The sequence below is a fragment of the Anser brachyrhynchus genome (genome assembly GCF_964034855.1).
Source record: "Anser brachyrhynchus genome assembly, chromosome: 4".
Classification (NCBI taxonomy): Eukaryota; Metazoa; Chordata; class Aves; order Anseriformes; family Anatidae; genus Anser; species Anser brachyrhynchus.
Genome location: NC_137698.1, coordinates 79,181,004 through 79,208,768, shown reverse-complemented (window position 1 = coordinate 79,208,768; position 27,765 = coordinate 79,181,004). Strand labels below are relative to the sequence as shown.

The 27,765-nt window shown below is 45.2% G+C and overlaps 2 protein-coding genes across 51 annotated transcripts in view; one reads left to right on the top strand and one right to left on the bottom strand.

Annotated features, from left to right (window-relative positions):
• DOK1 (docking protein 1) overlaps positions 1-27,765 on the bottom strand; it is a 65,203-nt gene that overhangs the window by 33,494 nt on the left and 3,944 nt on the right. For all 50 annotated transcript variants that reach the window (XM_080589884.1, XM_080589858.1, XM_080589848.1 and 47 more), the window contains exons 5-6: positions 21,113-26,848; positions 6,238-6,306 (exon numbers count right to left, since the gene is read on the bottom strand). In XM_080589884.1, coding sequence (XP_080446010.1) covers positions 25,754-26,848 — 1,095 coding nt within the window. In that variant the 3' untranslated portion in view covers positions 6,238-6,306; positions 21,113-25,753. The remainder of the gene's footprint in view (positions 1-6,237; positions 6,307-21,112; positions 26,849-27,765) is intronic.
• M1AP (meiosis 1 associated protein) lies at positions 1,575-21,113 on the top strand. The gene is given in 9 exon segments (XM_080589901.1): positions 1,575-4,914; positions 7,557-7,734; positions 14,967-15,145; positions 15,149-15,257; positions 16,752-16,902; positions 18,086-18,227; positions 18,781-18,987; positions 19,954-20,109; positions 20,418-21,113. Coding segments are annotated over 8 exon segments (1,230 nt in total). The 5' UTR covers positions 1,575-4,914; positions 7,557-7,589; the 3' UTR covers positions 20,559-21,113.

Here is a 27,765-nt window from a genome sequence, read left to right as displayed (position 1 = left end):
ATTTAAAAAAATAATCATTCTCAAAGAGCAAAGCCTGTTAGACTTCATGGAAGAAGTGAGTTTTATGAGAGAATGGTGTTTAAAAGGAGAAGGTTCATGTTTTTGATCTGTGAAGTTGCTCATGCGCATAAATTAGGTTTTGTACTGTTCCTTTCTGTACCATCTGTTGCACTCTCCCACATGCTACTTCCTGCACTGCCTGTGCTGCTTCAAACTTACCAATCACAACTCTACAACTGCAATAATTTGGATGGTGAAATTGCCTGTATACCAGTTGATTACACAAATATTACCACTTTGGGAGGTGTTCCGGATCTTTAAGGGGAAAGGATCAGAATTCAAAGTATTTTTGCCAAATTTGAGAAATATCCTGAAATATCCTGATCTAAGTCAATAAGAACAAGTACTTCATTCATATAGGGCTATGCAGCAGAATAAACACAGACGGAGAATTAGTAGCAGCTTTACAATAAAAGTTTGGGTTTGGAAAGCATCATAAAGTTCATGGGAATCTATGAAGTCATCCTACTGCGGTCATACTGAGCACTCTCATTTATGTAAGGTAGTATGAACACCCAGTATGAACCCTTCCACTTTATTCAGCCATGGTAAAAACATTCTGAAATATTTTGTCAAGTTTTCACATCTCAAGAGAGGCAGAGGCCAACTGGAAAAAATCAAAGGCCAACACTAACAATGAATTTAGAAAATGGGATCTGCAAGGAGACTGTATTAAATGGCATTGTTCATTTTGCCGAATGGGTTATAGAGAACATGACAGGATAACTAAGATGACACCAGAAGAACATTTACTGGGGAGATTGTGAAATCACTTTGATTAGGGTCTTTAAGAACAGGCACTTCTTAGGATGAATTTAGATATAATCCATTCTGGCATGGAAATATGGGATGGACTAGGCATTCTGTATCACAACTTGTTCCAGGCCTGTTTTCTGTGATTTTGCATTTTGTCCAAGTTAATTTGTAAGTGTTTAGGGCCAAACACCTGCTTTTTTATTTACTAGGAAAGTCCTGATACTGTTCCAACCTGTGCTGGCTGAAAACAAACTCAGATCTCATTCAGTAATCATGGATTACTAGAGTACGACTGACACAATCCCCCTGCTTGCCCTCATTATGAATCATATGAATCTTCTGCTGCTTATGATAGATTGTCTTTTTATGTAAAAAACAACTCCTCATTCTGATAATCATAGTTTTGTTTGTTTGTTTGTTTTGTTTTGTTTTTAAGACAGAGGAACCCTGCCTATTATATATTATATTTCAATAAAATAGCCATACTCCATTGAAGCATTTTCTCCAGAAAGACATGAAGTTTTGATCTGAAGATATTACAAGATAGAGAATAATCTACTTCTGTTGATAATTTCTTTCACTGGTTAATCACTGTCATTGCAAAACTTGCACCCAGTTTCTAATTTGCATTTATTGGCTTTAGCTTCCAGGGATTTGTTCATATATTTCCTCTTTTGGCTAGATTGAAAAACCTGCGTATATCTTATTCTTTCTTCCTCTAGAGATAATCAGGTTCCCCTGTAATCTTCTAGCTGGTAAATGAAAGAGAACAAAATATGAGTCTAACTGCAAGGCATTTTTACAGTCACTTAATAACTTCCAAGCCCTTCTCTGTATTCACTCTTCTGTCTTTTTCAAAGTTGATTCAAAATATGGTCACTGAGATTGGATGCTACATTCCAATACCAGTCTCAGCAATGCTGTAAAGAGAGCTAAAAAGTATCCCCTCCTTCTGTTTGCTTGACTGGTAATCACATCAACTCTTTTGCCATAATGTTGTGTTTTTCTGGGACTTGTCCAAGCCAGCAAAGTGTGCACCCAAGCGCATGCAGTTCTTACCCAAAGACTTGAGCCAGTACCACACGCCATGTTGATAGGCACAGCCCTCCAGTTTTGCCTGGGTGTTCTGCCTACTAAGCTATCTCTATTTAAACATCTGCTGATGTACTGAGGGCTGTTTTTCAGAACTGTTTTTTCCCTTTTAGGGACAGTAAAATATAGCAGGATGGCTATCTTCGATGGACCTAATTTTGTTATAAATGATTTCCGGTCCTCTGCAGCTTCTCAGAACTGGACCAATTTTATATCTCTGTCTGCTAAACGTCTATTCCATTTCACCCTTCTCCAGAAATACTAGTGCTCCTTCACTTTTCCTGTACTTCTGAATGTACCCATTTGTGTCAATAATGCATGTTTATCACTTTAATTTTTTTGATCTAGCTAGAGAATAACTTGATAGTTCTCAGTGAGAAACCAAGATAGATATATATTGGAGGTTGCTTATTAGGCAAATCATATGAAGTCAGGAACCCCCCAGAGCTGAAAACAGAGGCTGGGAGAGTACATGAGGAAGTGTCATATATGGTTGCCCTTTTTTCATTCTTCCCCAGGCACATGTTTAGAGTCTGCGTTCCTATTGATCTCCCCTAATGGCCTAACTCTTAAGATCTCCAAAGAGCTTCCCTGGAAAGGGAGAGGTGATGCCAAAAAAAGGGAAACTAGGAATAAAGTAAATAACCATGGAGGACAACAGGTGGTGACACGAGGGGAAGTGAACATTGAAGGGTCAGGAACTTTAAACGTGTAAGTGGGTAAGGACTGAGAGCGCCTCCAACTGATGGGCAATTTTCACAGAATCACAGAATCATCTAGGTTGGAAGAGACCTCAAAGATCACCTAGTCCAACCTCTGACCTAACACTAACAAGTCCTCCACTAAACCATATCTTCCTACTGTTTTTCCCTGGGGATGGTCAGCAGGGATTTCTCAAGTACATTCCAGAGTTGAAACTGCAGCTTGCATAGACCAGCCTAAGTTAATATTTAAAGCAGCTGTATGCATGCAAGAGAAAATGTGACTCTGCTGGTGCCAGTTCCAAGACGACCAGGTTGACTGGGCTTTTAGCTGCCCTGTAGCATATGCTGAGCCCTGTTCTGCCACTCAGGAGCAATACTTGACCTGAGACAGACAGTTTACATCTCTGTGAGCTGCAACTGCCTCTCTGGATTGAGGGCAGGCATCTGAACTGTAGGGAGTTTTGCTATAGCACTCTGAAGAGCATCATGGCTCTGTGCATGTACAAAAGGTTCCCAGCCTCACAGGAGAACTGAGATAATGGGCCAGACATTTCTCACACCGTAGAGTACAGCCAGTATAAAGTGTGGTGACTTTCCTTAAAACTGCTCGTCACCATTCTGATGAGGTTTGGGCTGTCCCATCTTTCTGCCTCACCTTGTTTGCAGAGCCATCTGAGCTGCCCGTGACAAGCCTCAGCCTACCTGGTTCATAACTCAATCACCATAAAAGGCTGTGCTGTAAACCATGGCTGCTCAGGAGCTGTTTAATGAATCAGTGCCAAGTTTCTAAAGCAAATGAAGCATACGTTCAACTGTTGCCTCTTCCGTGAGGAAAGTGACTTCTAGCAGTAGTGTCTTATATTGCTTCAAACAGATTTGCCATAGTTCATTGATAGTTTTCCCTGTGGCCACAATTTGCCAGGTTGCTTGCTGGTTATTTGTCAACTTTGAGTTCTTGTTGAAGGCCAGGTGAGCTGACATCTGTGTAAATGCTAGCTATGTTCCACACACATTTGGATCCTGGGTGCACTCTCGCTTTGCCACATCTATGCTAAAGCAAGGACATGGCGTGGTAATAGCTACTAGGTAGCTTTAACTAATACGGCTTGGGGAAACAGAGTGTAAGGGGCCTACCAGGATCGTGGCCAGCCTGGTTCATTTTCAGACTGCTTTCTATAGATTTAGGTGATCATTATAAAATGATACCAGCTTCAAGGAAGTGATGAGCAACATATGTGATATATGGGTTTGGTAGCCCTGGACTATAGGTAATCTAAATCACAATAGCAGACAGTGAGAATATGGCCCAATATCCTCCAGTACACAAGACTGACACAAAGAAGCATAGTGGAACTCATCAGGTTAATAAACTGTGCATTTGTAATGTTCATCTTGCTATAATGAGTCAGACCAGCTGTCCTTGGGGCAGCCATTATATAGTGGTAGTTGTTCCATGAAAGAATAATATGTTTTCAAATGACTACTATAGAATAAGTCTTCTTTTCTAATACTTGCTCTGGTATCTCATTTTTGAAGCAGGACGGTCCACAGACCTTCCATCAGCATTTGTTCTGAGAATGATTACTGTGGTGCATGTTCTAAAAGAGCATTATAAGAGAACAAGAAGTGCCTTACTGGGTCAGACCAGCAGCCCACCAGCTCAATCTCAAAAGGAGAGGCTGTTTTGTGGGAGTACGCCAGCCCAAGCACTTTCTGCTGTTCTTTCTCCTTGTGCTCCCCCAGTTCCACAGCTGCTGTATTAAGAATGATGAAGGATATGTTTGAAGCTATTCTCCCTGCTATCAGATTATGGACCCATTACCCGTGAGTCTGTGGACCCCCTTTTGACCTGACAATACAGTCTGACTCCAAGCCCTCCAGCGTGCAGATCCCAGAGGTCCATAGCCCAATGAGTGATGGAGTATGGGTATGACAATGGTGATATGGCCAGGGGTCAATTCGTATCGCTGTTCATGGCTTTATGACTAGTAAAAAGCTCCTGGGCCCTGTCTTATCTCACTGCTGTGAATTCAAAGGCCTCATTCCAAATTATGGAAAAATATTTCATATTATGTTTGACATTCTCTGTGTTTCAATTTCATTGAATATTGTTTTTTAGCAACTGAAGGAAAGCTTTGCACGAGTTCAAGCCTGCATTTCAGAGCTCCGTTCACTACCAAGAGAAGGCTGTTACCCCCAGGGGGGAGATGGAGTGGTACAGGCTGTGCAAGATGGATTGCAGCAGTTCAAGCAATACAGCAGACACACAGCAGCAGGAGGCTCAACAAATAGTTCTGTTGAGGTAAGAAAACATCGGGAAGATGGTAGGAGCCATCTATCAGTCTTGTGACTTTGCCACTTGTTGATGCATTAAGATGATAGTCTGTGTGGTATCTAAAGACCATGGGAGGGAAAGAGTAATTAAGAAAATAAGCCCACCAAAATACCCATGTTGCAATCTCTGAATGCTCATGGATAAGAAACAAATTTGGGTTTGAGATACTTATGGAGAACGACTTACTTTACAATATAGAAAAATGAATTTATTTTCCAAGCATTTAAGACTGGCTCAAGCAGAGATAGCTCTGTCCTCTTCGCACCCTCACTTCAGGTAGTTATATACATTGATAAGACAAGCTGATGATGACTTCTTCGTACAGGTACTAAGGGAGCCTACTAGGAAAGGCACCCTCCAAGATTTGTTGCTTGTAAACTGAGAGGGTCTAGTGGGTAAAGTGGTGATTGGCAGTCAAATTGGTCATAGTGCCCATGAAGTAGTTGAGTTTAAAATTTTTGGTGGTAGGAGGAAGGCTACCACCAAAACTTCAACCCTGGATATGGGGAGAGCAGACTTCAGGCTGCTCAGGGAATGAGTTAGTAAAATCCCCCAGGCATCTGCTTTTGAAGACTTTAGGGTACACCAGTGGTGGTCACTTTTTAAATATCACCTCTTAAGAGCACAGGAACAGGCAACTCCAAAATGTCGGAAGTCAAGCAGGAGGGGTAGAAGGCCAGCTTGGCTGAGCAGGGATCTTCTTCTAAAGCTTAGGCATAAAAAGAAAGTGTATAGTTGCTGGAAGCAAGGTCAGGTGACATGGGAGGACTGCAGAGATGCTGTTCACCTCTGTAAGGAGAAAATCCAAAACTTGTGCATGATTTGCTGCTCCAGCTGGATGTATATAAGTCTGCAGGGTCTGATGAGATTCACCAGAGTGCAGCTGCACCAGGCTGCCTGTTGTGCTACACTAAACCCCTGCTGCCCTGTGGCCTGCTGCTGCTTCAGGGAGAGGACAAGGGTATGGATAGAGACTGGTGATGCTGTACGTTTGCATGTGAACTCCTAGCAGAAAGGTGAGGTGCTTAAGGAGATGTTATGGTTATGTTAGAAGTATAGTTTCTTTAGTGTGAGACCATGATGGCCAGCATTTGTAGCACAAGAGCACCACTAGCAACTTGCTTGTGCAAATCAGATGCAGTCTTCAGGCAATGTGCCTTTTCCTAACAGTAAAACCATAAAGAGGCAAGAATATTTCTAACTGGCTAGTAGGCATAGGAGGCAGACTTTGTTACAAACCATAGTCATACAAAACCCAAACATTTGATAAAAACTACTGAAAATGCTTACTCTTCGGAGTAATCCTCACTTCAGAGGGACAAAAACAGCAGCATCAGTGGGGCCAAGTCTCAGCAGCAGCTACGGAACAGGGAACACAGCGAGCATGCATTAAGATGAATAGTACTTTTCAAGTCTCCAGCAGACCATTCTTTGGTCACAGTATCATAGAATATCCGAGTTGGAAGGGACCCACAGGAATCATCAAGTACAACTCCTGGGTCCCCAAAGGACCACCCCTCCCCCCCCCCCCAAAAAAAAAAAAAAAAATAAATCAGACCATGTGTCTGAGAGCGTTGTCCAAACGCTTCTTGGACTCCAGCAGGCTTGGTGCCATGACCAGTTCCCTGGGGAGCCTGTTCCAGTGCCCGACCACCCTCTTGGTGAAAAGCCTTTTCCCAATGTCCAGTCTGGTCAGATTGGGAAGCATAATGATATTCAGAGATTATACTGAGGATCTGTAGTAATAGGAAGATAAGTTACAGCAGCTATCTCAGCTTTTGTATGTAGTAATATATTTCTCCTGGTCTCCGACTGGCATGTGCTAATGTGAATCAGGTTGTGAAAAGGGTAAATGGGAGGTGATAAGCTACAGATGAGATACATCCATGCTTTTGACTAAATAATGGTGCATCAGTATAGCAAATTCTCTGTCTATATCTCCACAGATGATAACAGTTTCTTGTAGAAAATCCAGCACCCCCCCACTTAAAGAACAGTCCTTGTTAACCTTTTTCAGTAATTCCTAAAAGGAGATCGTAATCCTTACTTCACTCTTAATACCTCACAGCCAAACACCAGAGATACATTTAGATGGAGAAGTTATTCTTTACTATGGAAACACCTTTAGGATAGACTATATTCACACACACACACACACACATATATATATACATATATGTATATGTATATATTAATAATTCACATCCAGCCTTCAAGTGAGACAGCCAGATTTAATCTTGAACTATAACTGATGCAGGAGTGGGAAGTGGTGCTTTCCTTCAGAAGAACTCAGGCAGAAGCACTCCTTTACATATCTTGACTCACTGCCCTTAAGTGCAAAGTATGTTCTACAAAGCAGCTGTTGGTTGTTCCATATTCTTCCAAGAGCAGCACAAAAACTGTTGATGTTCCTACAGCAAACCTCTGAATACACTATATTAGCTTACAAAAAATCTAAGGCTCAAAAATCAATGCTTTTAAGTCTGCTTTTGATTAGATTATATATTTCTCTCCTTTCTCTGTGCTATTCAGAGAGCAGCTCAGCATCACTGCTGCAACAGAGGATTAGGGTCAGAGGCAGCTCTTGCAGTCTGTAATTTGTGTTTCAGATCATAATTTTGACAAGCCAATCAGGAAAAGAAATGGTAAAGCATCTGGAAAAGAAGCTAAAGGATGTAGACCTTGTGAGTCTGCGAAGAATACAAGTCATTGAGGTTTTGAAGAGAGGCTTTTTGGAGCCTGAGGATGTGGAACAGTGTATGCTAGCAGAAGAGCCCAGCAGCAATGGTGAGTATAAGACAAACAAGGGACTTGGAAAAATCATGGCTTTGGACAGCAGGACAACCACTACTTCTTGCTTTTGTCCAATATCTACAATTTTTTCTATCATTTAGTTTCACTCACTTAAGCCGGAACTACTGAAACTGAAAACAACAAGATGCTTGTACTACAACACCTCCCTGGCAGCATTATCACATTTGGGCAGACTTAGCACATGACTTCACACACTATTTCATCTCTTGGTATTACCAAAAATTGATTTCATGTGCAATACAGCTTTATTGAGGAATTAAAGAGAATAAATGACTCCCCAGAGTTTGTGGGGATAGCACACACTCAGACAGTCATAACGATAAACACTAACCTTTGGTTCTGCCCCTAGACTACATATTCCTCTGCACTAGGAAGAGTTACTCTTCCAGACCAAGTTGTGTACTTACTCTCCCACTCTACTCTGTGCTGGTGCAGCCTCACCTTGAGTACTGTGTTTTGGGCAGTTTTGGGCACCACGGTACAAAAAAGGATGTGAAACTATTGGAGGGTGTCCAGAGAAGGGCTACAAAGATGCTGAAAGGCCTAGAGGGGAAGATGTATGAGGAGAGGCTGAGGTCACTTGGCCTGTTCAGCCTGGAAAAGAGGAGGCTGAGGGGAGACCTCATCACGGCCTACAGCTTCCTCACAAGGGGGAGCAGAGGGGCAGGCGCCGATCTATTCTCTCTGGTGACCAGTGATAGGACCCGAGGGGATGGTGTCAAGCTGCTACAGGGGAGGTTCAGGCTGGATATAAGGAAAAGGTTCTTCACCAAGAGGGTGGTCGCGCACTGGAACAGGCTCCCCAGGGAACTGGTCATGGCACCAAGCCTGTCGGAGTTTAAGAAGCATTTGGACTGTGCTCTTAGTCATATGGTCTGAATTTTGGGGTAGATCTGTGTGGAGCCAGGAGTTGGACTCGATGATCCTTGTGGGTCCCTTCCAGCTTGGGATATTCTATGATTCTATGATTCTGAGATTCTATGATTAGCTGTTTTTGTTGCTACTATTCTTGCTTAGCTGCTGCTGCCTTTTTTCTGTGCTTAGGTTGTCTTTTCCTGATCTCTTAAGATTATACATCCTCAGTAATCAGTAAACGTGCCTATCAGTAAGTTCCTTAAAGCCCTACAGTCTCCATTTTTCAATTTTTTTCTAATTGTTTTCAATGTTTTTCTCCATTTTAAAAACCTTTGCTGTTATCTCGCACTCAAACTCCCCACTAACAAGACACACCTGATACCAAGCCTCAGTTCATGTGACAGGTTCTCACAACAAGTTTATAACAAGCTCGATAAAGCTGAGTCACGATTCCTTGCAAAGTTAGGATAAGGTCTGTTACTAGCAATGATAGTATTTTTTTTACAGAGTGACAGACAATATTGGATGTTGTCACCTCACCTGCCTCTAGCTCCTCTTCCTTTTTTTCCTGGTTGCAGTAGCAAATTTCTGGTCACTTGTCAGAGTAGGGGTTGAGACTGTTTTAGGTAGATCACAGATTCCTTTTGGTCCTGAGTAAGTACACCCCAGACCCTGAATGCTATTTTTCCTGGCCTTACCTCTAAAAAAACTCCTGCACCAATCCGTGTGCTTTCAACAGTGAGAATTTAAGCTATAATAATGAGAAATTCAAAAACAGGAATTCCTACTAGCTTCTGTTTTGAGCCTTTTTGTTTCATAGCAAATGATTCTGAATGGTCTCTACATAAATCAGCCAGGCGGTGAACAGAAGTCCTATACCACAACAGTTTAGTGGCAGAAGCCTGTACAACACAATGCTGCTCTAACGGCAGCTTTCATTTCTGTATTTCATTTTACCTGACTTTCAAATCTGCTCAGTTATTTCAGCTCTTTCTGAAGGCTGATAAAGTGACTGCTAAATCGCAGGAGCTTGCACTGGTTTCCTCTCATTTGCAGCACAGCACATACTGGTTGCATTTTGCCACAGGTGACAGTTGCTCCCCCTGCCACCTCGCCTCCTAGTAAGCTGCTGGCCGGGCTTAATCCAACCCTGAACTCTATAATCAAGCACTGAGAAGTATAGCAACCCTTTTACTACCTGCTGAAAGCTTCCTCCCCAGAAGGGACCGTCTCCCTCAGTAAGGCATAACTGGTTATTCTGGACTCTGCCTATTTTAAAACAGAGGCCTCAGGGAGAGTGCTCCTCCCTGCTGCCCTGAGGAGAAGGCTGCTTTTTTTCCTGAGCAGCACCGCTGTCACTGAATCATAAGGAGGAGGATCAAGGTTCTGTCACACTGACATGATTTTAGAATTAATTCAGGATGTCAGAACACCAAGAACACCTAAAATGCAAATTACAAAATGATTTTGGAAAGAGCTGTTGCCTACAGCTCTGAGGCTGAGGTGTTCTTTACAAACACTGATCTAGTCCATGTGGGAAGAGGGCAGCATTTTAGGTAGCTGCAAATGCTGACTTCTCGGATGAGGAGGGTTATTATCAGGACTTTGCATTGTTCTGGTGCTGCACAGAACCCTGCAGGGAGGCTTTGGAAAGCTAGACACTACAAAACAGAAGATGCTGTGTGCCTCTTAGTCACAAAACTGCTTTAGAATATGCAAAACCCCACTCTATTGTCTAAAGTAAAGTTGTGTAGCCCTTTTGCCCAATAAATGGAGTGAAAAAAATAAATGGAGATACAGTACATTGAATTTCAGACTATGAAATTCTAATATTCTGAGTCTTCTACTTATAAGAAGATTCAGGTGATGTATTCACAAAGATGATTAAGGGATTGGAGCATCTGTCTTATGAGGAAAGACTAAGCAAGCTGGGCCTGTTTAGCCTAGAGAATCATAGAATCATAGAATATCCCGAGTTGGAAAGGACCCATAAGGATCATTGAATCCAACTCCTGGCACCATACAGGTCTACCCCAAAATTCAGACCATATGACTAAGAGCACAGTCCAAATGCTTCTTAAACTGACAGGCTTGGCGCCATGACTATATCCCTGGGGAGCCTGTTCCAGTGCCTGACAACCCTCTCAGTAAAGAACTTCTTCCTGATATCCATCTTGAACCTCCCCTGTAGCAGCTTGACACCATTCCCTCGGGTCCTATCACTGGTCACTAAAGAGAATATATTGCTGCTTGCCCCTCTGCTCCCCCTTGTGAGGAAGCTGTAGGCCGTGATGAGGTCTCCCCTCAGCCTCTTTTCCAGGCTGAGCAGACCAAGTGATCTCAGTCGCTCCTCATTCGTCTTCCCCTCTAGGCCTTTCAGCATCTTTGTAGCCCTCTCATCTTTTTTCTTTAAAGAAATCCTGTAAGTCTGCAGACCATTTATGTAGTAACAAACCTATCCTGATATAAAATTATTGGAATTAAATACTTAGCTCTTCTCACTTTTCCTGCCCCAACCCTCTCAGGAGTTTTGGAAGTGAAATTCAAGGGCATAAGACAAATTCTAATTAGTGAACATGAGAAAGAAACAGGGTTTGGGGCATGTTTGTGCCATTGTTCCCTGTTGCTATGAAACAGTTGTCTTTGGTGAATGCCAGGTGCACAGAAGCAGCCTCATTAAGCTGGGCTTGTCAAATATCTGGTCTAGGCTGGATTTTTTTAACGTATGCAATAAATAAATACATGTAGTGTTGAATATGCTGCTGACTATTGTCATCAAGACAAACAATTACACTGGGGAAGGTGCAGACAGAAAGCTGGAAGTTTAGTCATTAAGGACATAACAGCTGTGACACCTGGCTGGACACTAGTGTATTATCTTGGATTTGTATACCGTGGTTTCAAGATGCTTTTATGAACAATCCAGTGGGAAACTAGTATTACCATGCTAGAGTCCCATGGAATATATGGTATTACCCTGCTTTCTTCTTTTGGCTCTTCTGTAGGGCTGTAAACTCTTCAAGACACATATCATCCTGTTGCCTTGATTGTACTGTGTATACTACAGTGAGATTCTAATCCACTGCAAGGGTTCCTACTGGGCCATTACTGAATGTGGTCTGTGTTATTTTACTCTCACAAATTGCTTCTTCCAAATCCTAGCAGATTTGGAGAGGCTAAATCTGCTTTGTGAGAAAGCATCTGATTTTTGAGCTTTTACTCTCAGCTAGAAATTTTCCTCTCTCATTTGCCCTAACAGGGAAAAAAGTAAAGCAACATGCAGTTACAATTTCCTATAGCACTGAAAGAAGGGCAGGATGAGGATACCCACTTTCATAGGCTCATTTCGAGGTTAACGCAGGTAGAAAAGACCTATATTTTGGGGCCCCGTGGTTAGCAAGTCTTAGAATAGCTTTGAAGATGAAGAACAGCCTGTCTTGGATGAAAAATGCTTGCTGTTTTTCCTTTCCTTACAAGAGCAACCTCTCTGGGAGTGTGAATTTCTAGACTGAGACCGTGTGACAAGCAGTAAGGATTGGTTTTTCAAACTGCAAAGCCACTCCTCTGTGGAATAGACTAAACCTATGGTGTTTCTTTAATGGTGAAACATTAGGGCTTGGCAGACTGCAGACTGGAGTAGAGACCACTATATAAGTCCGATAAAGAGACCGATACATAAAGCTTTTGTGGAGGGAATAGTGTGTATTCATAATCAATAGGATGCAGTAGACTGGCCTCTAATGCATTTCACAGTAATTATCACTATGTCTGTCTTGTCCCTACCCCATTATGAACACTTAGAGCGTCTGGGTATTGCTAAACCATTTGCAAATGACGGTTAATATTTATGTCATATCGATGCTGGCCCTATCTGTCTTTTGGGAAAAGAAAAAAACACACATTGGAGTTGAAGCACTGATACATTTTTAATGAACATAATCCATCTTCTACAAGCCCAAGGGAACCTTTTTCTATATGTTCTGCAGACTGACAACCAATAAATGGCTTTGCATACCTGGTGTTCAGGGATTCCTAGAGCCATCACACAGTAGGCATCACCATCCCAACCCAATCTTCCTTCGGACACCAGTGAATCCAATGAATTTCTTTTTACAATTGTCATGTATTGTGCTAACTTAAGATGTGTAAGTGGCTACATGTCTATTAGAGAAAATTTAAAAATAGGAAAATATTTACTGAGGAAAGAACTAAAATATTTACCAGCCCCAAAACACAGCTAATTCCCCTTGTCGCTTATGTATACAGCATTTGTCAAAGTAAATTACATGCATTTCCTGGTGCTTTGTCTTTTGAACTACTAATGCCATCTGCAGTGCATGTCCCAGAGAGACACTTACATCTAAAAATCTAGGGAGTTCATCACAGCTGAAGTACAGCTGGCAAGGTCTCCAGGTGCATGGTACATATTAGTGCATGCTGCATATTAGTGCATTCTGCAGGGGAACAAGAACAGGGATCCTAGCATCAGGACAAGAGCCTGACAACAGTAATAGTTCTGTTCATGAGGAGCTGTCTCCAGAGAAAAACAGGGAATTCCCTTTCACCAGAGTATTCTCCACCATTGCTCCAAGGGGGAGGAACTCGAATTCCCATAAGCATCAGAGAAGACTGGGATAAGGCATGATAATAGTCCTAAGCTATATTTGAAAAGAACTGCAATAAATAAATAAATATTAAAAAAAAAAATGAATTCAATGTGCCTGAAACCAAGGACAGTCAGACCAGACTTTAAGAAGGAAAGGCTTTCAGTAGCAAGGACAGTGTAAGGAACCTCCATGGTAGGTAGGAGTTGATTCTACCTTGCTGAAGAAGTACAGCCTACCTGAGCTCAATGCCTTCCTCAAGTCTGCAAGGAGAAACAATTGGTAGGCCATCCTACTCTGATGGCCAAACTACAAGTAGCAAGTTGCAGACCATTTGAAGAATTACAGTCTCTTTTAGATTATTTGCCAAGTAGAGGGAGGTTAATGAATTTCTCTTTCTTTTTTTTTTTTCTTTAATTTATTTTAATGTAGGAGAGGATGTGCAGTGTCATGTTTGCAACCTATAAATACTAAGGCATAAAGAAAAGATTTCTCATTGCAGATGAATATAGCACTGCAGTTTAGTCTCCAGCTGAACTGGTAAACACATTTGGGAAACCAACCAAACAAACAAAAAGGCTATTTCTGCTATGCATTCATTGTCAGTTGTATGGTGACCCAATTAATGCAAACACTCTGTTCCTCCTGTGTTTATGAACACCTGTATTAACACGTCTTATGCATTTTGCAAATTGTTCATCAAATTCTATTTTTTCCCACTTTCACCTATTTTATTTTTATCATTTTTAAAATTTATTTAATCTGCTAGACTGTATGCCAGCTTCTCATTTGGGTTATTACTTAGGGTGTTAATGGTTTTATTTATTTATTTATGAAGTTCCTGACTCTGCTGTCCAGCCTACATTTGCCCATTTCTAAATGTCGTGGACAGATCATATATATTTGCTCTGCACCTTCATCATGGTGGCTTAAATACTTGCTAGGTATTTTTAACTTCTTTTAATTTATTTTGAACAAATCTCATAATTTTATGCATTTCTCTTCTTTGAAATGAAATGTAACCATGGTGGATAGCTTTGACTGTTGTTTTATCTACAGGGATGTTCTGCTGTATGATTGTTGTTACCAAGCGGTACTTCAATAGTAATGTATTGAACCATGTCTTCTGTGTTGTGCAGGTCCAGGTCAAGTTTTGCTTCTGTTCTTGTCACGTCTGTGACTAGCAGCTTCTTTAAGTATGCACTGAGGGTGTTTAGCAATTTTGTTGTGGGTCCATATTGCAAAGTAACATTCATCTTCTATATGAGGAGTAGTACTTTTCCATCACTACTACAAAGTGCTCCATTACAATAGCATTTCTATTTTGCAGTTTCTCTGATTTCTCATAACATCATGCATCCAGTGTCCCTTGCTTGTTGAAAAGGAGAAAATGGTTTAAACTTTAGAGAAAAGTCCCTAAGGTCAGTGCTAAGATAACCACTTACACCAGCAGATTGCCAGCAGAGAATGTGTCACATCTACTCCTCTGAAGATGGTAGTAGCTACTGCATCTGCCTCAGTGATGAAGACAGCTGTTGATTTGACCTGTGGAGCAGCTCAGCTTATAGCAAAGTTCTTCTAAGAGGGCAGGTGTCACAGTTCTGTGTTGTGATTTGCATGGTAATGGCTTCTGAAGCACCTCCTTTGTGAAAGCATTTGAGGAACTAATGGGGTATAGTGTAGGGGAAAATGCAGAAGAATGTTCTTTTCTATGGCTGAAAATATTTTCACCATTTTTCCTGGCAGACATTGCAATCCTTGGAATGGACATCGATCTGCAAACCATAGAGGACAATGTCATCAGCTTGGAGATGCTGTTTAAAACGTGGCTTCATGACTGTGGCTCAGAGAGAGAACACCTCCATCTCCTCCTTCCATCAGGAGGCTCCAGCTATGACACCGCACCCAAGACCACCCTAAGTATTTAATTTTCTCTCCCTCTCTACAGGGGACTCCTGACTCCCACAGTCTTAATGATTACCCAGGCCTGCCCTGGGCATGTTCCCCTACATATTGAGATTCAAGTAAGGCCTCTGGGTGACACTGAAAGCTGTCTGAAGTTTCTGTTGTCTGAGTCTGAGGGGCCGTCTCCTTAGAATGTGTCTAGGTTGTTGTGTACTGTGGCTGCTGATGCTATAGTCCATTTCCATTCTGCAGCTAAGATGTGCTTTGAAGAGCATGTGACTTTATAGCCACTGGATCAAAGTAAAGGGGCCTTACATACTGAGAACCAGAGACCTTCTGGCTGTTACATAGCTCTAAAATTGTGTTTCTTGTGCTTGATGCTAAAGGTCACTTACTTAAGTAAAGGCTATCTTACAAAGTGACTTGGCATGTGTTTTTATCTATTGACTTAGAACTGAAACAGGTAACATAGCTAGACCTGCCAACACTGGAATATTTATAAGGAATATGTTGTGTTTTTTTTTTCTTTATTTAGTTTTGTTTTGTTTTTCCTTTTAAGAGCCTAACATCAAATTCCTAACCCACACTTGGGTAAGCACTGATAACACCAAGAGCTACAGGAGACAGGGGTGCTTCCCCTAAGTAGCTGTTAGCTGTATTGTTATAATTATGCTGCCATGGAAATCTGCACATGCAGTACCAGCACCCCCCTTTCCATGCTGCTCCAATATGGCTCTAATGTGCTATTTCACATTGCCTCGGCAGTAGAAGCACACTTGTTTTCTGCTAGTGGTCCACAGGCTAGCTCTAGACTGGAAGCAGAACTCATAGAGCGGTCCGTGCTGGTGGCTGGTGGAGATAGGTGTCACAGCAAACAGATCAGAAAGCTTGGTGTGACTTTTTACTTACATAGTAGCTACCATAACAGCCTCCAGATCAGTGCAGACAATTATGTTTTTATTCTTAAAGGTTGATTTTTCTTCATCATAACATTGAATTTCATATTCAATGTATTTTATTACTGTAGCTAGCAAGACAAACCAGGTTTCTCAGCAGTCAGGTTTTTTCACCTTCCCACACTCAAGAAGTCTTTAGAAAGCCAGGGAATGTGTATCTTGCTATATAACTTACTATACCAGAGCTGGTATCCTCAGTCTAGCAGATTTCTCCACAAACATGGCTAGAGAAGCTGGCAGGAAATAGTATGGCCCTGAACGCTGTGTGGCATTGGGAAAGATGCTTCTGCTCCCTCTTCAGCTGGCCACACATCTCCAAAAGTGGAACTTGCCTGCGTGGTTTACCAACCAGTCATTGTTTCATTAATGTGCCAAGCATGTGGTAGCTCCTCTTGGGAGAAAACTTGTTGCCTTCTTTTGCCACAGGCTTTAACATTGTTCTTCCAGAGAGGGAGACATATGGCTTAATTTTTAGGTAGTCCTATGTGGAGCCAAGTGTTGGGACTCAAAGATCCTTGTTGTGACCTTACAACTCAGGATATTCCATGATTATATGATTCCCTTAATAGTTGCTGTTGCTAGAAAACATTAAGTGTATGTAAGTGCTTTGAGCATGTCATGTGCTACACGTTGCCATTTCCAGCAGTCTAAACCTTTTTCCTTCTCCTAGTATGCCTGAAGTGTGATTTGCAGGAAAGACTGCTTGATCCAGCTCTACTTTTTGGGACTGTTGATGGCACCATGAAAACAGCTGATTCAAATTCATCCTGCCAGATGACAGCCTGGCCAGCTACAGTGCTGTATAAACTCCAGGTTGTAAAGTAAGTGTTGTTATGTTCTTTGTGCTTGGTAACTGGAAGGCTCGTATAGTAGTAACCTTCATTCTTTCTGTGCAATTTCAACTAGGAATCAGTAATATCAACGTAAAGTGCTGGGGACTCAAAGAGCTTGTGAGCAAAATTCTACAGTAAGACACCCACATCCCCTGTACCTCTTAACGTTATGGATTAGCACATCCCACACATGCTGACAGGTGTGCAAAGTCAAAAAAATATTGTTACCATGACACTAGCACTTTTGAGTGTAAAAACATAGATGTTATTTATGTAAGTTGTTTTCTTCCAGTATGAAGTCCTGTAGGTTGTAGCCATTGCCCCATATATAATATTGCTGTTGTCTCACTACCTAAATGCAAAAAAAGCAATGAAAGCTTCACAGTGCTCCATGACTTCAGGTAAGAATTTATTTGCTTTCCCATCAGCAAGCTCTGCTGGTAGGCACAGAGAATAACAAGAAGAGTGATACTCTCTAGTATCTTTTCTGAGCTTTGTTTTCATTAAAAAAAAGTTGTGTAATTTCTGAACTTTTTGTACAATTTTTCTTAAAATGATTCTCAGCCTGTTAGTAGTTGAAGAGCACTCAGTAATTGTGCATAAATGGCCCACATCCAAAGCACTTCAGCTACTTAATATCTATCAGCTCTGTCATGAAGCATAAGTGTGCTATGGACAATTTTAAGTATTGTAAACTACATGGTAGTGTTTGAGGTGGGATCCTGACTGTGTGCAGGAGCAGAGCAAAACATCTCCATTTAAGTGAAGGATAACCACAATATACTAAAATCGCTTAGGAAGGGATGTAACTGCCTAAGTAAGCTATTGCCCAAGAGGCCTGATTACTAATCTGTTTTGTATTCAAAATGCATGAGGGTTGGACATAGTCCATGGCATGCTCTTGACAACACAGATACAAGGGAATCTGGCAGCATGCTGCAGGATGCTGAATTCCATGCTGATGATCGAGAAAGCCTTGGACGGCAGCTCTTCCCACTGCAACTGGACTTTTTTCCAGGGTTTCATAGTGGCAGGCCACAGTATTACAGACATTTGTAGCAGTATTGCAGCTGATACTGCCGTGGCCATTTGAGCTACTCATTCCCCTGCAGTCTTGTCTTGGCAGTTTCATGCTGGCTGTGCTTCATTAACATAAGCTGTACATTTACAGAGCTCTGAAGTCTGAAGGGGTCTGTGAGTCTGTACTGTATGGACTGCCTTTCATCATCAAGTCCACAAGCTGCTGGCAGCTAGACTGGGATGAACTGGAGTTAAATCAGCATAGCTTCCATGCTCTATGTCATAGTCTTCTGGTGAGTGTAAAATTGCAGTCTCGTGGGGAGGGATTGACACAGAAAGGGATCATTAGTGCACATCTAGTAAGATCTATCTAGCCTTCACCAGAAAACATGTTTCAAAATTTGCAGCTTCATCTCATGGGGCAGGGTTGGGCTTGTAAGTCCTTCCAGCCAATGCAACCACTGGAAAGCAGATACAGCACATCAGATCTTAGAGGTGCTCTAGCCTATCAGAAATCCGGTGTTTGGAGTTATAAAGTGCAAAGTCACGAATGGAGTTAGGCAAGCATTTTTAACTGTGAAAATAGTTAACCAAGGCTTGGGATGTGGAAGACTTTCCATTACTAACAAGTCTTAAATCAAACTTGGATGTTTTCTTAAGAACTGTCATGCATTCAATTAAAAAAAAAACTCAGGTTGTCCTCAACCACAGTGCAGAATAGTGTTCTTATTCTGATACGTATGAATGACACTCTGCTCCTGAGCCCAGCAACCCATACAGCAAAAATGCTGATGGAAGAGGCTATTGCACCTTTTTTTCATGTTGATTTTGGTGTTTGCTATTTAGAAAAGGAAGTGGATGCTTTTGGCCAAACTCGATCCACAGAACACTTGTCCAAGCTGGAACATTGTGGTGCATTCCTACTACATCATTGTCCCTTCTGACTCTGCCACTCTGCTTGTCAAAGCAGTTGCTGTAAGAGAGCTCCTGATGCCATCAGTCTTCCCAGCCCTCCTTGCTGAGCATCCTGAGAGGGTGCGGGGCCCTATAGAGGTAAGTCATTGATGGCCCTGCACAAAAATATGTGGAAAGGATCCCAGCTATACAAGCAGGAATCTGAGTAATGATGAACCTTCACGCACAGGGAACGTGAATGCTACTGAGGTATATTTACCTCCCTTGCTCCTGGGGAACATGGAACTCTTCAGACTGCAGACAGGTGTTTTAGGCATAAGATACATCAATACAAAAGCTCTCTTGGTGTCTTCCAGTAGCTTCAGGCTTCTGCACTTCCTCTTGTGCATCCATACATTCTTCTCCTGAGTTTTCTGTGTCTGCTTCAGGTGATGCCAGAAAGGGCAGGGCTCTCACTACAGGTCTTAGAAGATGAACAGAGGAGGAAACAGCTGTGAAAACATCCAGTGGTGACTGGAATATGATGAACTTCTCCAAAATTTCTTCCCAGCAGCCAATATGTCCTACAGTTTTCCTCACAGACAGAAAAATGCCTGTCCTTTGGAACAATGCTGCTATGTGGGAAGGCAACTTCTATCAGCTTCTGAGGCTGGGAGGGCAGCAGAGAAAAGGCATTGGTTGTGAAGGAAAGGTGCAGCACCACGTGGTGGAGTTGGTAGGGCAAGTGGAGGTATATCTACTGAAGGGCAATCTACTGAAGAATTATTGAGGGTAACAGTGTGTGGACAGGGTGCTACAGCTTGTTGTCTGATTTCAGGCATGGGGGAGGATAGGACTGTATCCTGCAAGGAAATGCTTAAATCCACTGAGACCTGGTTGCAGATGCCTGTTGCTCTATACACAGCTAAGAGCAGTCTTTGTGGGCTGCAGCACAACCAAAGAGCCCGTCTTCCTTCAGCGTGCCAAGAAGCGTCATCCATCTCTCCAAAAAAAATATCCCCCCCCCCCCCCCCCCAAAAAAAAATGATGATAATGATAATAAAAGCCTGCAGCCTTCACCTGGCACATCTCATTGCCACGAGGTTCTTTCTTCTGTCTGAGCAGAGTGCCCTGAACAGCTTGGAAGTGGAAGTTACTTATAACCCCTTGCACCTGAAAAGCAACCTCTACAAACACCTGAAGAGTATGTTGTACAGACCACTGCACAGGCAGCAGGCCCAGCCCAGGGACCAGCGACCAGAGCGGCATCAATCCAAGCAGGTATGACTCTTGCCTTTGACTAGCCTAGATAGACCCTGTCTTGTCCTCCTGGTCTGCTTCCTGCAGAGGGGAAATGGGTAACCCCCTGATACCCTGACGGTACAGGGAAAGCAGCATAGGGCAGCAACAACATTCACTTGCAGCTGGTAGAGCTGAGAGTTGGGTATAGCATACCCTTGTGCTATGGGGGAGATAGGTGCTGACCAGCTGGCACACGCAGACACAGTAAGACAGCATGTTGAGAGCTGTTGGAGAAGCCAGCCCCTCCTTCCACAACGTGCATTCATATTTTTCTCCCTGCATTGCAGCATCAGAGCAGAGCCAAAGCCACAGTAGCACCCCTTCTGATGGCTCCTTCTCCTGCCCAATTGTTCAGACCAGCAGTGGTGAGGAGAGATTCCTCTGAGTACTCCTTTCTCCCCAAAGAGGACGACGAGTTCCTGCAGTGAAGATACCCCCCGGCACTGCTTACGCCTGCTCACGTGCAGTTACGGCTTGGCTTCTGCTTGGCTGCTAAGGCTTACTCACTGAGCCGGAAGCGGTCAGGCAAGACACTAAGCCTGGCCGTGGTCAGACAGGCACTTCCCATTGTTTGTTCCTCCTTGTTTTATGGTTTTGTTAGTCACTCAGTCAGTCTGCAGGAAGCTTGCTACTCTGTCGCTCCTTATCCCCTTGCTATTCAGCCATCCCCTGCAACACCCTGTATTTCCCATTCTCATCAGCACACATCACCAACATGCCTCAAATTATGGTTTCTTAGAATAGGCTACTGCAGCCCACAAACCACAGATTACTGTCAGCAAGTGCAGTAAAGCTGCAGACAATGTGGTGAGGAAGTCAGGCAGATAAATAAAAGTACAAAGCAATGTCAAACTGCCCTCATGCTGCAGGAGCAGCTTCACCAGGGTGTTTGAATAAGCATAAAATAGGGCTTGTGAATTTACTCCTAAAGCCCAGAATGCTGTCCTCCAGAGCAGCATTATCAGTGACAATGATGACTTGCCTGCTTCCACGGTGGTCTCACTGTCCAACTCCCCAGCTTGTAGATGGGTTTGTAGCAAGTGCCAAGTCAGCAGCAATGCCCTGGCTGGCTCCTGCACGAAAGCTCACTGCAGCTGGACCCCAAGCACTCTTCTCTCAGACAGCTGTTGCTTGGATGCACTCCTTCCTGTGGCCTGTCCACACCTAAGGTGCCATTCTGCAAGCCAGCATGGCCAGTACATTCTGGACTCATTAAATGGGGGATATAGCCTGGAGCTTTCCAGAGAGCTTCTGCCCAGTGCTAGCACAAGTGTGAGCCCCAGTTTTTTCAGTGCAGCAATAGAACAGCTGCTACTGCCAGAGCCGGAGCTGAGTACAGTGTGACTGAGCCAAGGTGGGGCAGTCTCACTTGGTTTCCTGGATACTGTACACCACCAGGCATTTGCATTCTACGTACTTTGTTCTGACATGCTGTTTCAAAATAAAGTTCTCCCATATAACATTACCTTACTGCCTGTGGTCTATAATGCATATGGTGTGCAGCAATCCTAGCACTGACCTGTACTTCCTGAGAAACAGCTGCGGTTGACCAATAGCATGGTGCAGGCAGCACACTCCCCGAGGGCCTGCAACAGCAGGAGAGCAGAGCGAGCTGTTTCCTCCAGGATCTCAGCTCAGTAACAGGGTCTGATTGCCACCTATTGTCTACCTGTTCATGAGGCATGCACTAAGGTGGCAAAGCACCTAGCAGAAGAAAAGGTAATGATAGCACCTGTTTGCCTCTGACACTGGTAGTCTCATCTTGATCTTGAATCTTAACAGTACACTACCAAGCTGCAGAGGCTCCGATGAGGGCAGCAGTACCCTTCCCAGTGTTGAGGGCAGGGGAAGGAATCACACAGATGTTAAAAAGTCTGAGAAGTACCACCTGCTTCCTCTGCGCCCCTGTGGGAGCTGTGCCTTGAACAACTGCCTGACTACACATCTGTACAGTTGCATGCAAAGCCTGGGTCCACCTTGCCACTGGTTTCTCCTGCATGGACCCGTTCTTCCCATGCCCCAGGAGCACTCCATACTTGGCAGGAGGTTGCATTGCAGGCAGCTGCTCAGGGCAAGATGTTAAGGGCAGGTACCTCAAGGACAAGGCAGACATCCCTGACAGCATGGGGATATGCATTTCCTGGGGTGTGCAGGTAAGTAGCAAGTCCTCACCTTTCTCTTAACAAGCTCAGGGGGTGAGGAACTGGGGACTGTCCAGTAACAAATGGCAGTAAGGCACATGCAAATCGTCCCACCTGGGGCATGCAAACCAGACAACATAAAAGTGCCAAAATCAGGAAGATAAAATAATCCACTCCCCCTCCTTTACTGATCTATTGACCCAAATGGAAATTACTTCAGCAACCCTATCAGTGGGAAAAAGTAAACAAACAGACTAGTGGTTTATTGTGACTGGAAGGAGGCTGCTAAAGGGGAAAGTTGTGAGGAGGGAAAAGGGACTATGAAGGGAAGCCAGTCAAAAAATTGGGGCTGTTGGGGAATTCCTTTTGAATAGCCCTCCACCTGATCACCACAGTGATCAGCTCCTGACAGCCAGAGGGGCCTTGGGTGCTTCCCCAAATACCAACATAGGAACAAATAACCTGGCAGAACAGCTGTCTCACACCTGCACCATACTAGGGCCCCAAATGGGAGGAGGAAGTGGTTATGAAAGGATGCATTTTTCACAATGGGAAACAGAAAGAGGCAATACAAAGAGGAAGAGGATGGCTGGGTGCTGGCAGCTCCCAAGTCATTTTCTCCTTGTAAAAATTGCCACCTGGCCTACAGAGACCAAGACTACTTCTTCATCCCAGCCGTGGCTGCTAGACGTGCTGTACTTGGGGGCATTTCTCAGCTAATCTGGGGTCTGGGGCTTTTCACAGAGAACAGGAAGGCACACAGGCTGTCCTCACATGAGGAAGTCAAATTACCATATCCAAATGACATTCCATGCTACACTGAGTCTGGCTCGTAGCACCCAGACAGGGCATAAGCAAACAAAACTGCTTGTCCAGAACCATTTCTGCAGTGCAAGAAAACAGTGAGCCACCAAGAACGAGCTGTGTATCCCCAAGCATCTCAGCAAAGCCTTGACTCAGGACTGGCTGCCAGGATGCTGTTTCCCCAAGTACGCAGACTGCATTCAGCCGTGGCACACAATCACTGTGATGTGCCAGGGCTGTCATCACTCTGCACCTGGTCATTTCACTGTTCAACACATGGAATTTAGTTGTAAGGAGACAGTGGAAGTAGGGCAAAAGGAAGAAAAGGACAGAAGAAATCCTAATCCAGACAAAATCTAGGAAAATCATCTCCTGCTCCTGAAGTTCATTGCAGACATGCTTTGACTACAGGATGGCTGTGACACGCCAAAGGCTCATTCTGTATTTGCCTTGTTTCTAATGCTTTCCCAAAGCATCTATGGCACCCTGAACTGCTGCAGAAAGGAGATAAAGTGGAGCACAGAGCAGCAGTTTGAGAAAGATGACAAGCTTGGTCCACAAGACTGAGACAGAAAAAAATGGACTGCTCTCCAGATCAGCAAGAGCCCTCCAGGCTGCATGCACTGCTGACACGTGGCAGAGCCCGTAAATAGAACAGGCCACATGTAGGAACGTTCCTCCTGCCTTGTGTGGTTACCTCTTAGTTTTAAACCAGCTGTTACCAGAGAGGACGTCATTGCTGAAGCAAGAAGAACAAGTATCTTTTCATCCCACCCAGGAGGAGTGCAGTGCTGTGGTGAGAACAATGGTCCTGGCACAGATGCTGGAGCATTTTCCTTTTTCACTGCCACTCTCTTTAGTGAAAGCTGGGTCAGCCGCTTTGGAGCCAACACACCATCCTGAGACACAGTGGCAGCAGTGATGGAGACGCACAAATATCCACCACAGTATGGAAAGCAGAGCCCCAGAGCTCAGCTCCCGGAAGGCTGCTCATCATCATTTAGGTCTTGGAGCTTGACACTGGAGCCACAAGCAAGGATTATGGGCATGCACAGTACTCTTCCCTGGTGAGGCTGGGCAGACAGCTCTCAGGACATGAAGCACCTGCATAGGGCCACCCAGCAGGTAGGCGTGAGAAGACACATGCCTGTACTGGGCAGGAACAGCCTCACCTCAGCCTCTCTCAGGCTCCCAAAGCCGCTTAGGCCTCCTCCCATCTCCTGCAGCAAAATCCCAGCAGAGAAGAGGACCAGCACAGGGTAACAGCGACAAATTGGTCCAGGCTACACACATGCTTTACTGTTACAGGACTGAGGAATCCCCCCTGCAATTTGGGCACCAAACACCTGCTCAGAGCTCGCTGCCTTATTTCCATCTCTCCAGTCTCGGGGCATGAACCTGGCCCTCCAGACTTCCCCACTGGTTTATGGCTCCCTGGGTCTGAGCTGGGGCTGGAGAATTCATGCTTAGCTCTCTGCATGGGTATAACAGTCTGCTAGCTTGTCAGATCGCTGCTCTGCTGCTGTCTCCGTCAACAGGCTGGCAAACCTGCAGAAACCACCATTAGCCCCAGACTCAGAGACAGCCAGCCCCAGGGTGCCTGGCACAGCCCTACAACGGAAGGAACAGAAATTCTCTCATAACCATTACCAACACGAAAAGGGAAACCTATTTTCCCTTGCACAAGTTTCTGTCCAAGGAAAGCCACATAGCACTCACAGCCAAACCCCCCACCTCAGACTACAGCCAGATCACAGCATTTGCCATTAAAGTTAACGGAACCCAGACTGGGCCTTCTGAAGGTGGGTGCGGGGAGGAAGGGAATCAACAGAAGGATGAGGCTGGGGAAGGAGGGTACCTGTGACCAATCAACAGTCACTGAGCTCCAGCACAGACCTGGAGCCTGGTTCTGCCCAGCCTTAAGCTTGGAAGAGACATGCACTTGCTCAAGTCATCCCAGCATTTCATGTCTGGACCAGCACTGGTATCCGTGAGTCTGACACATGTGCCTTAATGCGCTGGCATCAGGGCATCCTAGCCACTGCTGGACCTGGCACCCACTTTCTTTGCAGTTTCTCCTTAGCTCAGTAGCTCTGGCACAGATAGGCTGGCACGAGTGTGAGCACTGCTCAGCAGGGGCACCAGGCACCACAACGATGCGGTGATGCACCAGCATTTCCCCAGTCACGTGCCTGACAGTCTAGACATGCCACATGCAAACACTTCATTCCGAGACATACAGATTTTAATATCAAAATACTTTTGTATAAAAATACTTCTGGAGACTGATGGCAAGCAGTCCTCCAGGCATTGCAGTAGGCATCTCAGCCCTGTGGCCTACCTAGAGAAGCCAGAGCAGAACCAAAGCCTCTGGAGTCACAGCAGCAGGCACAGTGCGACAGAGCCAACCCTCCTGCCACATCAGGAGGTGTCAGCAGAGCTGGCTTGAGCCAGGAAGTGCACCTACAGCAGCTGCAGCAATCTGGCTCCCAGGTGCAGGAAGGGACCCAGGGAGATGCAGTCCCTGGGTGCTTGTGAGCAGGAGGGGCTCTGCCCAGTCCCACACAGTCCCCAAACCCAAGCCACCCACAGGACCCATGGAGGACGGCAGCCTGCGCCGCTCACAAGTGGGTCTGGGCCCCGCAGTCTCCCCCAGACAAGTACAGAGCAGCGGCATGTTATATCTCTCCTAAGTCCTCATAGACAGGCGACAAGCTGCACTCATCTACAGACTGCTCCTTCTTCTGCCCGTGCTGGGGCTTCACCACCTGGCTGTACAGCACCTCCACTTTGTTGTTGTTGTTGTTGCTGCTGCTGTTGAGGCTGGGTTTGACGACTGCCTTCTCAGGAGCAGGGTTCCCTCGCCGCCTGCCAGGGTCCCCACTTCTTTCGACACCTTTGGGGATAAATGCTGCTGGGGGCTTGGGGGCAGGCACTGGTTTAGGGCCCTTGGCCTTGGCCTGGAAGGCAGGAACCGAGTAGTCATCAGTGCTGGGGTTATAGGGATACTCGTAGCCGCCCTTGCCATCATGGCCCTGGGTACGCCAGGCCTCGCCTGTGGGACGTGCTTCATCATAGATGCAGGCAGCAGAGGGTACTGCGCGGGGAGCGCGGCCCTCAGGCTCGTCATAGATGTGCTCCTTCCGCCCAGGTGCCTGGCTGCGAGCCTCGGCCCGGACCTGCTCATAGGCGCCCGTGTACAGCGGTGCTGGCACCCGGAGCTTTGCCTCATCTGGGGCCGCACTCGCGGCCTTGCTGTCGACAGGGTCCGAGTACAACGGGTCCAGCCAGGGCCGGAAGCCCTTCACCGAGTCCAGGGGCTCTGAGTACAGGCTGGAGGGGTCCTCAGCCAGTAGCGCAGCTCGTGGTGCCTTGGGCAGAGGGGAGCGCGGGGGCGTGCTGGGAATGGTGGGCTTGGCCTGCAGCACAGGGGGCTCTGGCAGAGTCCGGTTCTTCAGCAGAGACACCGTGTCTCTCTCCTCCGCTGCAGCAATGGACCTGGGTGCCAGTCCTGCTTTGGGTGCTGCAGTGTCATCCCCCTCCACAGGCAGCTCTAGGCTCAGAGAGTCAGCCAGGGCCTGGCGGATCAGGACCACACTGGGGCTGTCTGAATCCAGTGAATCACAGCTCTGCCGGTTCTCCTCCACCTGTGCTTTCTGCTCCCGGATGGAGTCTTCCACCAGGCGGAAGATCTCATTGCCCTGCTTGGTCTCAAAGGTGAAGTTCCCTGGGCCAGAGTCACAGCGCCTGCCAGCTTCGAAGGAGAACATCACCTGCAAGGGAAGCCAAGTGTCACTTCATATTCAGTACCTACCCTTCCAGAGCCTCACACAGGCTGTACTCTCTGCTGACACGCACTGGCTATGCTGCTGGTCCTGCACATCTTGCAAGAGAGACTTCAGTGAGCTCTGAGGGAGCAGGGTGAGCAATAGCTCAGCAGGGGAAATCGCTGTTGGCATCTTGGGTTAATCAGCATCAGTCAGGCAGAAGGGAAGCAATCCAGAAACAAGATCCAAGAGAGAAGAGCACAGCTCTTCACGAGAAAAAGGCCAGAAGCAACAGCTTGCCTACCAACAGTAAGCAAAGCATTTGCCTTACAAGCATTACTGTTAATGGCATGAAGTACTTTAAAGGAAAGTCTTGCACCAAGGCTGTGTTCCTTAGGCCTGAAGACACTCAGGCATAGGTTCCCACCAGCAGAAGTCCAGACCCTTCTTGGACCTCCGTTCCTGAATCCAGGTGAGATTTTTCTGTCTTACTGGTGTTGATATGCAGCAGCAGCCTCCTGCGTTGCTGCAAAAGCCTCTGGGGCCAGACTTCCTTTGTGGGTCTGTGCTGCCAAACACAAGCACAGCCAACCTGTCACCACTGGCGACCTGGGTGTGCAGTCGCCTGCTCCTCACACAACTTGGTTCTCATCCTGCCCCGGCACAGATCCTGTGGATGAGCCAGCTGCCTCCCCAAGATCAGATGGTCGTCTATTTCTGTTTTGGTAAAGTACTGCAGAAAGTGCCACTAGCAGGCTGCAGCTGACACCATTACTTCTATAAACAGCCCTGGGGAGACCACTTCCTCCGCCTCCAGCACAGCAGGTACATTTTGTGCTCAGTGTAGCAGCAGGACAGGTGGGGGAACTCACTGCTGCAGGACACTGGGGAGGCCTGCACAGGTCAGCTAGGCTCACAGCAAT